This window comes from Clupea harengus, chromosome 24 (genome assembly GCF_900700415.2).
Source record: "Clupea harengus chromosome 24, Ch_v2.0.2, whole genome shotgun sequence".
In the NCBI taxonomy this organism is placed as follows: domain Eukaryota; kingdom Metazoa; phylum Chordata; class Actinopteri; order Clupeiformes; family Clupeidae; genus Clupea; species Clupea harengus.
In genome coordinates this window covers 11608748-11627459 of record NC_045175.1, presented here as the reverse complement: position 1 = coordinate 11627459, position 18712 = coordinate 11608748, and the positions used below count along the sequence as shown (strand labels likewise).

At 41.5% G+C, this 18712-nt stretch overlaps 2 protein-coding genes across 2 annotated transcripts in view; both read left to right on the top strand.

Annotated features, from left to right (window-relative positions):
* LOC105894420 (guanylate-binding protein 1-like) overlaps positions 1 to 18712 on the top strand; it is a 272853-nt gene that overhangs the window by 155085 nt on the left and 99056 nt on the right. The window lies entirely within an intron of this gene.
* LOC105890565 (guanylate-binding protein 1-like) overlaps positions 5254 to 18712 on the top strand; it is a 34457-nt gene continuing 20998 nt past the window's right edge. The window contains exons 1-9 of the mRNA XM_031562492.2: positions 5254 to 5485; positions 7712 to 7789; positions 8205 to 8254; positions 8632 to 8741; positions 10232 to 10434; positions 10933 to 11175; positions 12474 to 12754; positions 13027 to 13251; positions 13813 to 13915. Of these exons, the coding sequence (XP_031418352.1) occupies positions 5293 to 5485; positions 7712 to 7789; positions 8205 to 8254; positions 8632 to 8741; positions 10232 to 10434; positions 10933 to 11175; positions 12474 to 12754; positions 13027 to 13251; positions 13813 to 13915 (1486 nt within the window). The 5' untranslated portion in view covers positions 5254 to 5292. The remainder of the gene's footprint in view (positions 5486 to 7711; positions 7790 to 8204; positions 8255 to 8631; positions 8742 to 10231; positions 10435 to 10932; positions 11176 to 12473; positions 12755 to 13026; positions 13252 to 13812; positions 13916 to 18712) is intronic.

Below are 18712 nucleotides of genomic sequence, written 5' to 3'. Positions count from 1 at the left end.
CAGCGCAGTTTAATTTTCATTATTTTTATTTAAGGGTTTGCACTGATCTCAACATTCTTCGACGACTTCACAGGAGTACATTCTGAATCTTCCGTCAGCAAGCTCTCTACCGAAGGTAGGTTACAGGTTAGGTTGCAAAAACAAATTTTTATTTACACGTTTTTTTCAATCTATGAGTGTTTATTTGCTTGGGCTTGTGTAAAATCCATTAAGGGTTAAACCAAGTGAGCAGTAACCTACACAACTATACCGGTTCATTTATTTAAAGTTTCCATTATTAAACAATTCCAATAATCGGCACCAGTCATTGCGCAAGATCACATAGGTATCCATGATTATTAGCAGGGTCATGTTTATTTTCCCCCAGAATAATGGGATTTATTGTACAGTTTCGGCTGTTTTTATAAGGAAATCAGTTTTTAGTCATTATTATTGATTGATTAATTACTGATAGCCTTTGTCCTGCCATTATGTTTTATGCACACTGCCTGCGTTGCGTGTGTCTGGCGGCTGCATTGCGGTAGGTAGGCTACTGCTTCGTCTCAGTTCCATGTGTGTATTCATACCTCCGACGTTTCTGCTGCGGCGCTGCTAGTGCCAGGCCCATCTTTCTGCTTTGAGTTTGCCTTTTAATGGCCGCCAGTACACAATGAGTTTGGTATCATCCATCGTTGATGAGTGGTCCGAAAAGTTAAGACCAGAAAGTTTAGGCTACCAGATGTAACCACAATCAGTCACGTGACTTGTATTGTCCTCGTTCAGAGCAAGGGCGAGAGAGACCCAGCGCAGCTGGAAACTAGCCTACTAACTTATCGATATAATGTAAGTATGGTCTACATTGGATTTTGTCGGAGCGGGCAAAACTTCCCAATGTTTTTTTTTTTCAGACTAACAAGATGTGGAAATACTTAACTAAAAACTACTGAGGTTATTATGGATGAAGCATCCAGTCCCTGTGAGGAAGCTGCAATCTCCTCCTGCCAAAATGTTACGTTTTTTCCTGATGAAAAAAAAACACTGTTCAATTGAGACCATCTTTTGTTACCATTATGTGGCCGTGCTGCTTAAGAGAAAGACTGCATCTCCTGCGGCAGAACCGCCCCTCTCAGCTGTGTAGCGCACCTGACGTGAACCTTTTAATATGGCACCTGCGGGGGTCACCGGCATCGCCTTGCTGAGGGAATTGTTGCTACTCGCATTCGCCCTGTGATTGTTAGCTTTCACAAGCAGGTTGTTTGCTTCCTTCACGGAGTTTTCCCGTGCAGTCACGTCTACCTGGTATGTGGTTTCATTTTTAACAAATACGCTGGTTAATTACGTTGGGGAAGCGTTTATTGCGAAATATCAACAGCAGTGCGGGGAGGGAGTTGTAGACGGGTTAGGGGATGATAAAGACGTTGATTTGGTTGTTTTGCAATTTTGATCACAGCGCAACGGCAGGCAACTGTCCAGCTCTTTATCCTCTACTGCCACACTGGACTCGGGAACCTTTTTCCGGTATGAATCTTTTTAATTCGCATGTTGGCTAAAGGTGCAACCAGTTTGTATGTACAGTATATATTTATCAGGTGTATGGTTATTTATATATCATGTGTTATACTGCATTGCAATTTACTATGTATATGTACTATTGTAAAATTTATATTGTGATGGTTTGTTTTAGGCCTCGCTTAAGGCCGTTCTGGTGCAGCGCGATCAATCACTGTTTTTCCCCTACTATAAAAAAGCCACTGAATGCGTCACAGCGTACCCCAAGGTCACTATTTTGTTTCAATGTGCAAACTGTGTTGCCGCTGCTATTATAAGGCCGTACTGTCCCATTCTCTCTTTGTCAGAGGCACTGTTCGCTGGTTGTAGGTTATTTACTGTATAATCAACGATAGCAGGTGCCCGTTTGTAAACATTCCACATTTCATTTGCTTAAAACACACAGCAGTAGGCTACTGTCAAATCAGCTGTCACTCGGCTATTACCTGACCAATACCTTTCAAACTCGGTAATAGTATTCACAACTAATGTGTCCTTCATTCTATCAAATATGATGAAGTTTGGTATTGCACTCGTGAGGCAAGCGTGAGTAGAGTTGTGTTCGGTTATCTGGCGCTCTCTTTCTTTATCTGCCACATCCACCCTGTAACCTGTTGCTCCATTATACATTATACATTATAGGAGCAAGACCATTATATCCTACAACACTGTATTAACATTAGATGGGGGACCGGGATGAAAATGTGACCTGGAATCATAGTGCGAACATTTTGAATGACGTCGGCGAATTAATTGCAGCGGGACAACTTACCGGACTTTTACCGGAGCAGGAAAGTGGGTGAAAGGCCAATATTGACGTTAGGATACATTTGTGACACGAAATACAAAGGTTGGCGATTAAGTAGGCTACAAGTGGCAAAAAAAACAGCTGATCCACCAAAAAATCAACCTAAAAGAAAATTGACATGCTTGGTTGGTCAGTAATCAGTCTAGAGAGGGCAGATAACCGAACAAAACTCTACTGACGCTTGCCTCACGTAATACATAATAACATATGCCGTTTAATCATATTAGGTAGAATGAAGGACAAATTAGTTGTGAATATCACCGAGTTTGAAAGGTAGCCTATTGGTCAGGTAATAGAGTGACAGCTGATTTTCTTTCTGATTTGACAGTAGCCTACACCAAATGTGGAATATTTACAAACGGGCACATGCTGTCTTGGATTATACAGTAAATAAATTGCGAAATGAAACAAAAACACATCACAGTTAAAGTTGTATTAGGTAGTATTGATTGATATGAATGGATGACATGAAGTGGCGAAAAATGAATATGAAAGTATGTGAATTAGCGCGCGTTCTCTCCAAACAGACGCAGTAAACACAGAAAACGTAGTCTTGTCATTCACAATTTCACAATGCAATGAAATACTTATTTGAAGACGACATAAAAATGCATGTCGTCGTCTTAAACTTGAACACAGGGAAAATGCACTATCTGGCAGAAATGAATAAAGCCATTGTCCTACCATTACGGACATGGACGGATTAAGAAACCACGGGCCCCTGGGCCTGAACATGTTAAAGCCCCCCCCCCCCTTCGCAATAAATTGTGCACTCGCAAAACACGCACGCACACACAAACACCATTAGGGCTGAAACACACCAAACGCGTTTTTAAAACGGCAGACGCTTCAAAAACGTCTTGGCAAAGTGTGGCGGGCAAAACAGCCGCAGGGGCACCAGGCTGTTTTACCCGGCGCCTAGGAAGCGGAGCTGCGTGCGCAACCTGTCTGGGCCGAGTGTGACATTGATGAGCGGTGCGCCTCCGCGCCTTGCGCTGGAAAGTTGAGAATAGTTCAACTTTTAAGCGCATCTAAAAAACGCTAGAAAAGACGCAACGCGTGGCGGAGAAAAGGTGCACACGCAAGGCGCGAAACAATGCATTTGCTAGCGTCCCGTTTTTAAAAACGCGTTTGGTGTGTTTCAGCCCATAGGCGTATACAGTGGCGATTTTAGCCTGAAATTTCTGGTGGGGCAATTTTGTATGACGTCATGTCACCGTCACAAAAATAGAGGTAGCTGATTATTATAAGCAGTAGGCCTATATAGACCAGTAAGATATGCATTTTGGCTGCATTTTGAGTGCCAGCAGGGAGCAGAAATCCTATTTCAAATACATTTCACATGCTTCAGCGCGACACAAAGATGTTGCCTATAATACAGCATTAAAGTAAAATGATTGCAACAAAGTAAAAAGATTAGACAGACACATAGCTCAAATAACTTGCATAATTTATTCGAATGGGGCAACACCAGGACCAGCTTGGCGACGGCAGCAAGCCTCTTAAATTCTTTGGCTCCTGTCACCTATGGAAAATGAACCAAGAGCAAAATGGAAAAACATACCATATTTTGTTTTGATTAATACTGCAAGTATACTGTAACAAAGTTCAGATACAACATGCATAGTTTGCATCATGTATGACACAATATATGCATGCATCAATAAAAGCAACAGATGTAGCCAAGCCACACCTGCCAAAAAGAAAGAAAAAAAAAAATTATACCTTATGTTTCCGTGTTGCCATTCCAGCCCAGAAGCTTTCCATCTCAGTTTCGTCCTGAAGGGAGGTTGTTGGTCTGATAATTCAGAAACTCCTCACCCAGGTGGTCATGCTCCCCTGGCCCATGGTATGGGAGGAGATGGGGAAACCTATTTATAAAAGTAGAGTTACAGATTGTTAAGTTATAGGTACATTGCCATCAACCAGCAGCAGTTCATACACATCTTTGAGGAAAAGCCATATAAGAAAAGCCATGCTGCGTTCATGAGCGTAAGGTAGGCTACGGTCTGGCTATGTCCCGTGGTATGGTATCCTATTTTAATTTAACGTGTTTAATGGAAAGAGACCACACCGGGATGGATAATGAGCGTTATTTAACATTAAATTACAATGTCACATATGGCAGACTCAGATTTTTGACTTTGTTGCTTTCATGGGAGCTAGTCCTCACTCTATGGGAGCTCGGCTCCCTCTGGCTCCCACGTAATTCGAACACTGGTCTATGGTGCAGGCCACTCACGAGACTTGGACCACAGAGAGGTCACCCAATCGGGTATTCCCAGAGTTCCGTGGGGTGCACATGCACAAGGAAAACTACTGACAGTTTCTATGTCCCCAAGCCACATTTATGGCATAGCTATAATATGCATCATGTATATTCATTCTTGTTGTACATAATTGTTCATATTTGTATGTCTTTGTTATTTATCATTTCCATAGAAACCACGGTTCATCATATTCATTATTCACGGTTAAAAAAAAAAAATCCATCTTCCTTGGGACTTTCATTGACATTCTTTCTGTTCTTACCGGACAATCTGTGGCGATTGGCGGCTATTAGAACACCCGTATCATACATATCCGTTTTGGGATTCAGTCACTTATCCCCCTCTTTTATACTGGTCGTAACACTGTTTAACACGAGTACAACTACTATTCCTGCAGCTGGGTTACACAAAACTACTAAGCACTGTTAAAATAAATACAATTTGGTTGAGTGGTGGAAAACGGATCTGGGCTGGGCCGAATCTGTAAGCCGGCAGAAATACTGAACCGCTTGCAGTTGGAATGTTTCAGCTGAAATCACTACTATTTGGCCTGCCTAACCCCTGTCTGACACTGTAAATAAACAACAAATTAAATTATGGAAGAATAAAAAATAATAACAAATAATTGAATCAAGATTTGTGTGTGGTGTTAATTTTGTAGGTTGTCCTGCCATCTTACAACCAGCCATGTCTAGAGGTCCACCCCACATGCCAGCACCTGTGTGCTTGATTGAGAATGCAGAGGGGGGACTGCGGACGGTGGAATCGGCCCTGGACATCCTCAGGGGGATCCAGCAGCCTGTGGTGGTGGTGGCTGTGGTGGGGTTGTACCACACTGGCAAGTCTTACCTCATGAATCGGCTAGCTGGGCAACAGTCAGGTAAATCACACATACACACACACACACACACACGCCCCCCCACACACACGCACACACACACACACACACACACTCAAACTGATACACACACAAAGAGGCTACAATGCATATAGCCATAGGCACATAGGCTACAAGCTTACACACACACACACACACACACCTCTAAGGTCATAAATGCATTCTTACTTACAAAAACACCTACACTCATTAAAGCATACGTGCATGCAAAAGTTTACTCACTCACTCATTTACAAACACACACAAACACACCCACACATGCCAAATTCCCATATGGGATAGTCACAGTACGTTTGGCCCTGCATATTTTTCTAATGCCACTTTTAAACATGATGGTATTGGTTTTAGTACCAAAAGCTTGGTGGAGACTCAGGTCAGTCAAGAAACAGTCTTTATTCTTGCAGTTATGCATCAATGGAGAGAGGGAGGCTTCACTCAAAAGATTCACCTATGTCTCTGATTACACATGGAAACAGTCCCAGTTTAAATATCCTACACAGCATAAAGGGTGTCATCCCATAGCCCTGTCCCTCCATGAATATGTATCAGTCTGCTACCTCTGAGACAGACAACTTGACACTGTTGGTTCACAGGGGAAGTTGATTAAAAAATCCAGCTGTGAGCAAATGTCTCATTCATGGGGTTGGGGGTATAAGGAATGCACTGACACTTTCATGTCTATGGCCTCACACCCAGGACATTTCATATAGCATCACATTCCACCAGAAACCCTTACAGTTACCTTAGTCCAATTAAAAGCAACAAATACAAAGGAATGAAACATTCATTGGATTATTGATTATTGTCAATCATTATTAACTCTGATCCTTCATTCTGATTTGCAACTCCTTCAACCTGAAACAGACTGAGACTGATTCATCACTATGTAATGAGCTACAGGAATAGTTCAGATTCCAAACACAGACGGGAATCAGTTGTTTTGGGATAAAGTCAGGTATGGATTACCGAACGGGTTACAGGTCCAGGCCCAAGGGGCCCATGGTTTCATAATCCGTACATGGATAAAGTGGCAGTAGAGAGTTTTGGTCCTGGTGGGAAAAATACCTGGAATAATCCAAACAGGCGACATGGAAGGAACAGGCACTTTAATTCAGCGTCTCATAGTGCCTTTAGCAAGAAAGAACTGTTTGATGTTAGGCTGCCATATGTAACAGATCATACATAGACACACACACACACACATAAACCCACACACACATAAACAGACACACTCACACACACACACACACACAAGAAAAAAATAAAAGTTAATTGCAAACATGTCTTTTGAAAGTACTCCCAACTCGACGTGTGATGTGAGTACTGTGCATTCTGTCTCCTGAGTCATTCACTCATTTCAGTGTCCCTTCTGAACTGAAACACATCTTATTCTGTCTGATCTGTACATACTGCCATGGACCTCAGAACCGGTAGGGCCAGTAGGGCCTACTTTTGAAAGTTTTGACAGTTGTGGTGCGACCGCTCATGAACGGCACACTCCTGCCAAACCACTTCGATAAGGTGTTTTTTTTACATGCCTGGGAATATGATTTTATTATATGGTTATTTCTTTACTGTTGTTAAGCTACTGTGATATACCGTATTTGTGTTTCAGGGTCTGTTTTGTAATCTGTGTATTATTTCATTTTTATGTTTACCCCCCTTTTTATAAATGGTGCTGACCACCTCTTATATATGTTCACCTGTTCTGTCCATGGGGGAGAGTCTTGTCAGGTGTGTAGCCTGTGTGCTGATTGTTTTTCTCTGATTACTGAGAGGCTTAGCAGGTTTCTGGAGCGTTTGAAGAGGTTTTAAAATCATATAACTTTGAACCCTCACTCTGTTTCTGAGCTTTTTGACCATACCCACATATTGACAGTAACCCGAGGTTCGGTCACAAACGTCAAACATCAAAAATTCCAATCCGTCGATTAGTCACATGTCATATACTGCTTCATTTTGTCGTCAGTGAGGGAAGAGAACGGATTTTATCTGTTCACATTTCGGAGGAATGTCATACACATTATTTGTGTGTCTAGAAAGTGCTCGAAATAGGTGTGGAACTGAGACTTAAAGTAATACAAATTTTTATATAAATACAGATGATAAATCAAATCAAATAAAACACACCCATCACAGTAGGGCCTAGCGACGTTTGTTGTTATGACAACATTGTTAATGTTTTCAAATATAAGTTGTTTATTTCAGGCTTTGCTCTGGGCAGCACCATTGACTCTAAGACCAAAGGCATCTGGATGTGGTGTGTGCCTTACCCTTCTAAACCAGGTGAGCAAATCTATTTATTAATTCATGTATTGGTTTGTTTGTATGTTGTAGATTTGGTAATTGAATTACAGTTTGTAATTCATTTGTAATTACATTTTCTTAGACTTTTCTAAACAGTATATTTTTCTTGATAATAAGAATGAGAAGAAAGATCCTTGTGTACCCAACCATAGTACTAAAGCATGTTATTTGTCAACGTGACATTACTATGGATCTCCATGGAAACTCTGTGACTGTTCTTGTGTGTCTGGAGGAGGAATGTCGTAACCATGGTTCACAAAGCACTCCAGAATCTTTAGTGGTTAGCCACTGTGTAACTACAGTTACTACTGTTACTGTTTTTACTATGGTTACCATGTGTAACGCTGGAAGTAGAAGGCTGTGTCAGTGACAAATGGGATGACCTCTGTTTCAGGACATACGCTGTTGCTGCTAGACACTGAAGGACTGGGTGATGTCGACAAGGTGAGGACACCAGGGTTTCACTATTTATACACTGTTATACTCATACACTGTTTACTGCAGTGGTAGGAAGAAGGTAAACTGATTCCTGACTGGATTAAACAAAAATGTTGAACCCAGAGAATGTTTGGCTAATCAACCAGCTCTATATTTTGTAATCGATTCAATATATATTTTGTCAAACAAAGAAAGCCTCATGGCTCATTGTCATGTATGGAAGCAGAGAGAAATATGTTTCAGAATGCCATCCTCAACAACATTATTCAAGTGTATTATGCGCAAATACTGTAAACGATGCCTGGATTTTCTGCCTGTATAAATTAATGAATGTACAACCAGCAGAATGCTTCTCATTAAAATGACATAAAATATCATCGTAGGGCGACTCGAAGAACGATGCCTGGATCTTCTGTCTGGGCGTGCTGCTCAGTAGCACCCTGGTGTACAACAGCAGAGGCACCATCGATAACGAGGCTCTAGAGAAACTCCAGTATCCTGACTGTGTATGATCAGGGGTTACGAGGGAAAGAGAAAAAATGTGTGTGTGTGTGTTAGAGAGAGACACAATGAGACATTAGAGCCCAAAGGGAAAGCCGAACATTGATCCTTCAACTAAACTCAACTTGTTGTTGTTGCATAGTTTGCACAGCAGCTTTGGCAACATTCTTGTTCCTTAGGCTATGAATCTCAGCTGACCGCTGCACAGTACAACGGAGTCTGTGCTTTACTTTAATAATAATCTACTAGCATTGAAGCCTAAGCAAACATGACAACGTTCATGTCACCATTCATGTTTTTTTTCTGATGTAACATTAGAGCTAGTAAGTTACCATCGGTCATCGTAGCTTACATTCAACAGCGGCCCTATAATTTTCTCCCTCGTCATATCCCACACATTTTCTGGCAATATCGCTGGCAGTTGCTAAGTCCATTAGTCACAAAGCTAGCTGATGCCATGATTTGTCAGTGGAAGAAAACTAACCTAAATAAACAGTGGATGAGCGTGAATGAGCGGTGAGCATAGGGAAGAAAAGTGAAAACCTACGCCCCTAGTGGTGAGCATAGGGAAGAACAGTGAAAACCTACGCCCCTAGTGGTGAGCATAGGGAAGAACAGTGAAAACCTACGCCCCTAGTGGTGTCGTTCCTGTTGGAGAGCAGATTACATTTAAAAATCCACTAGACCACATTTTCATCAGTGAAGTTTTCAACCAAATATATTTGGTGAAGACATAGGCAATACACTTAAATGAACATAATTATATTGAAAAAATAGGCTACATAAGAATGAGAGCTGATTTAGACCACCCACACTCATTTCAATTCAGTTCCTTTTGAGTTTCAACTTCAACTAGCTTGTACAAAATTGAAAGGGATAAGGGAGCAGAATGAAAGTAGTCATTGTGACTGTCATCAAGTGTGAGGTTATAACTATCACACAAAAACAATAAAACAACAGGCCTACCTTTACTTATAATATGTATTATACTTATATAATTTATTGTCTACTAAACGAGAACCTTTGTTTAGGCGAGATAATTATTTAAACAACATTATGTCACTACCCTAATTGTTGGTCAAAATCTTTATATGTTTCTGATGAAAATGATGAGAGTGAGATGAGAGGTATCATTATCAGATTTTTAAATCCTCAAATATTGAAATATTGAAAAAATATTTAAATCCAAATTGAAAACAAATTTACATCCTCAAATATTGAAATCGGTATCAGTCTTAAAAATCCTATATTGGTCAGGCTATAATGACTATATGGTAAACACACACACACACACACACACACTCACAGAGATAGACACAAACACACATACAAACATTAACACTCACACACACATACATACATACATGCACACGCACACACACACACACACACACACACACACATAGCCTTTTATATGAATGAGATTTGAAGCTTTAAACGTAAAAAGCAGTAGTGCAGTCACTTTTCCTTAGCCAATCACAGCTATGTGACTGAGCTGACCAATCACATCCGGATGAAGTCAGCAGGTGCCCGTGATGAGGATGACGAGGAGAAGGACAGTACGTTCGTCCGCTTCTTCCCTGACTTCATCTGGGCTGTTCGGGACTTCACTCTGGAGAGGAAGATTGATGGTCATGACGTGAGCGAGGACGAGTACCTGGACTTTGCCCTGCAGCTGAAAAAAGGTTAGTGATGAATAGTAATACTGTATATATATGGTTTTGTTTTTCTTGACAAAATGTAAATAGCTTTGTTCTCTCATTGTTATTATTATTATTATTACGTCATATGAGAGGAAGTAGTAGTATTAATAGTGTTGTTTTTGTTCTTTGTTATTATATTATTTGGATTTGGAAGTGGATTCTTTCATAAACCTATTTAACTATTAATTATTTGCTAACATAACAGCAGAATACAGCATATCTGCACCATCACAAACAGACATTGCAGATCATAAAGAATTGAACTCATTAATTAGTATAAATACTGTGCATAGGCCCACTAGTTTTTCAGTTTAAGTAGTAGCATTATATTTTACCCTTGTTGTACAGGCATACACTTCAGATATTAGTTTAAAGTTATACATTCATACATTTAAGAACACACTATTGAAATGTAAAGTTCTGACAAGGTTGAGAGTAATTAGCTTAAGTTTCAGACAGCATTTGGAATTGCATTCACAGGTCAGTCTACTAAATTGGTGACCTACAACCAAGCGAGACAGTGCATCTGGAACTTCTTCCCGACCCGGAAGTGCTTCACATTCTCATTCCCAACGTCCGCGAAGAAAATGAAGCACTTGGACTCCATGGCTGAGGCCGACCTTTGCCCAGACTTCCTGAGTGATGCTAAACGCTTCTGCAGTTACGTCTTTGCAAAGAGCCGCGTGAAGACGGTACAGGGTGGCCACAAGGTCACCGGCAGCCGTGAGTCACAGAGCTTCTTTTGTATCGTTGATGTGTTCAAAGAACAGGGAAGAACTGAATAGATGCAGAAGAGAAAATAGAAAAAGGAACGAATTGTATGGATTAATGGATGGATGGATGGTGGCCCTGGCCTCCATCTAACAAACCGCATGTATTTGTACTGGTATCTTATCTCGTACAAATGCTGAGTAATTAAAGGTTTAAATGTACACAATACAATACATACAGTACATAATACAAAATAGTTCTAATGTTAACATAGAATATGATACTAACCCAATTGAGGTCCAAAACACTATCATATGAACATCTAACAAACCGCATGTACTGGGACTGATTATACCCGTCTTAAGTGCAAATACCTAGAAACCTTTACACTTAAAGCTTGAAATGTTAACACCATTGTGAAGGACCAACCGGTCCCCCATGTTATTTGGGATGTGGCGACTGGACATGGTGGTGTAGTGAGGAAGAAGAGTGCTGGAGATGGTGGTGTTTCCGTACAAAAACAAATATATTTATTAACAAGGGCTCTATAGCACCCCAACACATGTGCCCATGAAATGAAATAAAACAAACAAACCAAACATACCGGCCGCACTCACAGGCACTTCAGTACTCTGCACCCTGGATACCTGCTTGTCCTACTTAGGCCCAAGCCAGGCCCCAAACCTAGGCACAGAGACTAACCTTAAGCTAAGTACATATACTGGCCACCTAGCAAATACATACATACACACACAAGGTCCTACACAAGGCACAAAGACAAGGCATACAGACAAGGCACAAAGACAAGGCACAAAGACAAGGCACACAGAACCAGGCACACAGAACCAGGCACACAAAACAAGGCAAACGGTGTCCACACATCTAGACCCAAAACACTTCTCCTCACATCAGGGAAGTGTTTTACCTTCATGCCTCAACCAGTCCTCTTTGGTGCTCTTTCATGCCTCTCTGAAAATGTCTCTCTCAGCCAGTCCTTCTCTCATGCCAATGAGGCACCTGTTAAAATAGGGCAGCCACTTAGGCTAAATTGGACCCCACCATTGACGTGGGGAGCACAGAACCAACCATTACAGTGGGGGAGTCAGTGTCTTAAAGGGCCAAAAGCCCTTTTCTTGCTCCAGTGAGAAGGGAGGAAATTCACCTTCCCACAACCATACTAATTGGGAATTTAAAATGATGTGAAAGCAATGTTTTTGTTTTACTATACTCTGATTCAATACCTATGATTTCAGATCTAGATTTTGTGACCACAAACATACACCCCCTTGCCTTTCACTCAATGTCTCTAGGGTTCAGCCATCTTGTGAAGATCTACGTGGACACCATCAACAGTGGCAGCGTTCCCTCTCTGGAGAATTCTGTGGTTGCCTTGGCAGAGATTGAAAACCAGTCAGCCGTGAATGCGGGCTTCCAGCTCTATGAGCAGGGCATGGGGGATTTGAGTAAGACCTTTCCCAAGGATCTTAAAACTGTCTCGGCAGAACACCAACGTCTCTCCACCATGGCAACGCAAGAATTCCTCAAACATTCCTTCAAAGATGAGGAGGGGAAATACATGAGGCAGCTGGTGGTGAGTTTGGAACAGTTGAAAAACTGCATTTTCTTTACATTAAGGAAGGATTGCAGACCTACAGTGATACTGAATGTTTGAAATTTGTATTAATATAAAAAAGATCTTGTTGTGTCTTCATCTAGAGTGTTCAAGTGTTCAAACCATGTAGTACCTGAACATAGTTTGCCAGTTTGGAGATTGTGACTTCCTTGTTTCTTCTTGAAAATTTTGAGCGTTACATACCATACAAGTTTTGGCTAAAATGTGTGCTGTGGCTTCCCCTCCGACAGGAGAAGGTGTCACAGCTCTATGAGAAACTGATCAATCTGAACATGGAGGTCTTGGCTAAGCAGTCTCGGAAGCTTCTCTGTGATATGCACGCACCGATGGCCACAAACATTCAGCAGGCCAAGTCAGGCGGGTATGAGATCTACTGCCGTGACCGAGACGCCATAGTGGCCGAGTACAAGCAACATGACAAGAAGGGCATGAAGCTGAGTGCCAGGGCAGTATGTGTGAGTGCTATGTGTGTGTGTGTGTTTGTGTGTATCTGTGTGGGTGTGTGTGTGTGTCTGTGTGTATTTGTGTGTGTGTCTGTGTGTGAGTGTGTGTGTGTGCGTGCTTGTGTGTGTGTGTGTGGGTATCTGTGTGTGTGTATGTCTCCGTGTGTGTGTTTCTCTCGCTCTCTCTCTGTGTCTGTGTGTGTGTGTGTGTGTGTGTGTGTGTGTGTGTGTGTCTGTGAGTGTGTGCATGTGCATGGTATGTTTTTGATCTATTATACAGTTATTCATGTTATGTATAGATCTGTGCTTGTGGGTATATGCTGTATGTGTCTGTCTGTATTTATGTGTGCCTGTGTGTCTGTGTGTGTGTGTGCATGGTATGTTTGAATCTCTTATATATGTGTTTGTGTGTTTCAGTGTGTATGAATATGTCTGTGCTAGTGGGTATATGTGTGTCTATCTGTATTTGTGTGTGTGTGTGTGTGTGTGTGAGAGAGAGAGAGTGCTTATGTCTGTGTATATGTATGTTTGAGTTTTGCATATATGTATGTTTGTTTTCTCTCTTGTCTTCAGGGGGAACAGGTGTTGGAAAAGTGTCTACAGGAGAAGAACACTGAGGCCAAATCCATCCTGAAGGCTGAGGAGGAACTCACAGAGTCTGAGAAGAAGATTACTGGTAAGACGGCTGCCACGCACAGAGCCAATCAGAGCAAAGCAGTGGTTGTCATGCAGTAAGTTCATGTTAGATGGGCCTCACACAGGGTCGGACTATATGGGCCTTAGTGTGGCCTATGGCCTATTCCGCCCAGGCGAGTTGTCTTAAACTCCAGTGATGAATTAAATATTTTGCAGAGGTGTGGATTTTGGACATATTCTTGTCAGACAGTGAAAACATGCAAATTTTCGTACAAGAAAGTAGGAGGACATGTTATGGCTAAATGCAATTCATTTATATCAGATATCCTCAAAGTTAACATATATCCAGTCAGGCTTTAAAAACAGAATAAAATGTTTGTTTTAAAAGACTCGACCATCTAACTTGTTCAATTTTAATTAAATACTCAGTTAGCAGTAAACAAACAGACTATCATCCATCATGTAAATACACAATAATTACTTTTCTTGTTATTTATGATCATATGTTGTAGTCTAAGACTAAGGCCGAGTGGTACATTATGCTAACTGATTTCTATATTAGTCAGGAAGCAGGAGCACATGTATGGATTAATGCAAACCCCACCCGGACTCGAACCCGGGTCTACAAGCACTCTGACCGCAACGCTAAAGAGCCAGGCTCGATGGCATGGCAGTCAGAGCACATACTCATCTGTAGTGACACAGGCATTCCTTGCGCATCCACCAACTGTACTTCTCCCATACAGAGCGCACAAGTGCTTCACCCATCTATGGGGCCCCTCACATAGGGGTCAACCTACCTGGGGACCCTCACACAGTTTTACGGGCACGCCTCTGAAGACCTCACAGTGAGGATGACAGTCAGAGCACATACTCATCTGTAGTGACGATCAAATCGTTACACTCAGATATCTTTGAAGTTAAAAGATATCCTGTCAGGCTTTAAAAGAAGAATACAATGTTTCTTTTAAATGGTTAAACCCACTTTAAAGTGTTTTAAAAGACATGACCATCTGAAAAGAGGTAGTCTAACTTGTCCAATTTGAATTAAAGGCTCAGTTAGCAGTAAACGAACAGGCCATCATCCATCATGTAAATACACAATAATTCATTTTTTAATACATTTTTGATCATATAGTGTAGTCTAGTCTAATAAGTCTAATGCCCAAGATATACTTCTCTGTTTTCACGGAGACGGACACATGTCCACGCCTTGGCAACACCTTCCCAGAGGTGGAACGTGCACCTCCTGAATTTTCTAACTTTCGGATAGTGTTACATTTAAACTTTATCTACGTGTTGGTTTACAGAGATCAAGTGAAAGACCGCCACAAAGCAATAGGTTTGAATTCAGTTGAGTTTACTGAGTTTTAAGAGATGTACAAATACAGTCTTAGGTGAGTTCACAAAGAGCTCTGTCACCCACGACTGGAGAATGCATTCTGACATCATCATACACAGTTCAGTCTTTTAACCCCTCAGGCGCAACAATGTTGCTTGATTGTGAACCCCCTGGGGAGCTGTAACTAACTAAGTCCTTGACAATAGGGCCTCAGTGAGAACCTCGATTCTCACACCCCAGCTGCTACTCTTATCTTGTCTGTGTCCAGTGGTGGCCTTTCTGACCTGAAAAATTGTAAGTCACTGCTGGCCAGAGCTGGCCCTGTCAAATTCCACAGCTCCATTACACCACCAGGCCAAATCATTTCTTACTACAGGGGTCAAAGTAGACAGATGTTTGCCTCTGCCCACTAATTTTCTGGGTGCTAAATAATGGTGTGTAAAGTGTGTGTAATCTAAAGTGTGTGCGAAAAGTGTGTGCGAAGGTATGTGTCAGGGTGGGCGTGTGGCCCCCCTCCTTTCTCCTTCTTCAGCGCAGGGAGTATAGCGTGTGAACCATGTGTGTGTGTCTCTCTCAGAACATCCTATCACTTCGGGAAAAAGCAACATTCTATATTTAAAATTATCTAACTCGGGAACGCTAGTTCGCCATTTCATGATTCTGTTTCACGTCTCAGTTCACTCCTTTTTTTTTTTTTTTTTTTAATCATTACGCCAATATTTTCAGCAATTGAAAAATGGTTTCTAACACACATAGTGTACCATGTATGAACTAATTTAACAGGTTTTTGAGGTAGTCGAGTCCGCTTTGAGGTAGTGTTAGGCACCAGTACAATTGACAATACGTGTCTACCCGTACTGTTGTCCCCCCACCTTTCTTGTTTCGCGTGAGCTTTGGCATTTAATAATTGCTATTTACTTTGGCACTTGTAACGCTCGGACTAGCGCATTTAAACGCTTGGCCAACCTTGTTTTGACTACTTCTGTGTTCAGTCCACTTCAGTCTACTTTTTCCAATTATGCAGTATCAGTATTGTCCATCTGCTTATGATCTAATTCATTAGGACTATATGACAATATTCGACTATCTCTTTCAACGGCATGGTTGGTTCTGATTCAAAGGCATCTTTAACTCCAAATATCACAACATTATGTATTAACGGGTACTACGTATCAACTATTTCACGTATCAACTTTTTTTTTTTTTTTTTTTACTCACTAAGCTCCTGGGCTTTTTCACCCCTCCTTCTCCTCCATGTACGTTCTCTCTTTCTTTCCGTGTGTGTGTCAGAGCACAAATGAGCAAACAGCCCCCACCCTCGGTGCTCCTATGTCTCTGAACTAACAGCCCACACCCTCGGGATCCTGTCTTTCTCCTTCTCTGTCCGTTTTATAGAGGAGAATAGAGAATTTACCCACTATACCCTTATTATTTTATATACACTATGGTGTTTCACCCCTAACTTTATCAGTCAACATTGTTGCCACTGTTATACAGGCTCTCATTGCTCTTCCAACTTCGACTAAGTTTAATTAATTGCTTTGCTCTCATTCTAAATTCCTTAGTGGACTTATCCGCTCCCTTTGAGGGATGCGGCACTTCTTCAACTCTTTTTATCATTTTCTCCATGTGTCCCGTGTCGGTAAACATACATCTTAACTCCGCTCCTATACCCCTGTGCAATTCTAGGCAATTCGATTATTGAATAGAGACTTTTCGGTTGGCCAGACCAAAATTCCTCATCCTCAAATCGAGCTGCACTTGTATTATGTTATTTAAGCAGTATTGTCATCATTATCATATACCCTTCTTATTTCTCTGCCTTATCAGGCTTCAGTGATGGTGTCTTTTCTCCGCTACCCTTTCTTCCTGTCGCTGTGATCACCCACTTTATGTCTCTTTGGTGGGTCTGACAGACCCAGGGAATAGCATTCTTCTGCGTAATGTGGTGGGAATCCGCAGCAGTAACAATGAACACGACCCATGTCCATTTGTGCAGGTGGCTCTCTTTGTTGCGGTCGTGCAGAATGCACCGCTGGTTTGCCACACCCAGTGACTTTTGTCCGGCTGCGGGACGCTTGGAAAATTGGATCAGAAAATTTAGCGGGTTGGGTGGATACCATTGTAAACACATCCGTGTTTGGATCCACTACTATTTCCCGTGTTGTCCCGCCTCTAACTAAAGTATAATCACCAAAACGATCGTCAGCGTCGACTATGACTTAACCTGCTTGTGCTACTTTCCCTTCGTCAATGGCTAAACGTCAATCACGTCGGGGTCACCAGCTGTTAAATTTAAACTTTATCTACGTGTTGGTTTACAGAGATCAAGTGAAAGACCGCCACGAAGCAATAGGTTTGAATTCAGTTGAGTTTACTGAGTTTTAAGAGATGTACAAATACAGTCTTAGGTGAGTTCACAAAGAGCTCTGTCACCCACGACTGGAGAATGCATTCTGACATCATTATACACAGTTCAGTCTTTTAACCCCTCAGGCGCAACAATGTTGCTTGATTGTGAACCCCCTGGGGAGCTGTAACTAACTAAGTCCTTGACAATAGGAATCATTAGAATCTGCATCGACTATGATGCCATCCGACAGAAATATCTCCATACAGTAGATTTATCCTCGTTTTGTATTGTTTTAAACTCTCCAGATGACAGTTTCTTTCTAATTTCTTCCACATGCTAGGACATGAACAAATTCCTGCACACATGAAGAAGGCTATTATCCTAAATGTGATTTATTCAGAGTATAATTTCTAAATGTTTGGCCGAACCCGCAGCCAATGATGAGCTATTTGACCAGGCAAAACGTCTGTTTGACCACTACAACAGGGACATAGGAATAACGTTTGGTGCACAACTCCTATTTTCAGGGCCTGCTTTAGAGCAGAGATTGCTCAGCAATCCGCAGTCTCTCAATTGCCAAGATGCTCATTATGGATTATCACTCCGTGTGTACTGCCCTGCTATTGTTTCTGACAGTGGCAACAGCCGAGCGACCCTTTTCAAAATTGAAACTCATTAAGTCCTACCTGAGGAGCAGAAGAGGCTGAATGGTCTGGCTATCATGTCCATTGAAAAAGCAAATCATGCATCACCACTTTTATGTTTGAAAGGCATCGTTTTGGCTTGCAGGTGTCGGTCTTGACGTTCAGATGTTGCGCCTAAACTAGCTATAGCGTATCGTCTCGTCACATGCTCAAATAGAGACTTGACAGTGGACAACAACATACATATTACCCAGCAATCATCATTGCAAATCTGAATATGACAAAATACCAAAGAAAATAAGAACGTATTCATTTCATTGAATCATTTTTTTAATAGTTTCTATAGTGTATGTAAGATAAGCATATCATTTTGTTACAGATTGCTACTATTTTTCCCACAAATAATACTTACCACGATGGAGATAAGTTTGCCTTTTCAAGTGCATATATAGCATTAGCCACTCTCAACAATGTAATGCTACGTACCTTCAAGACCCA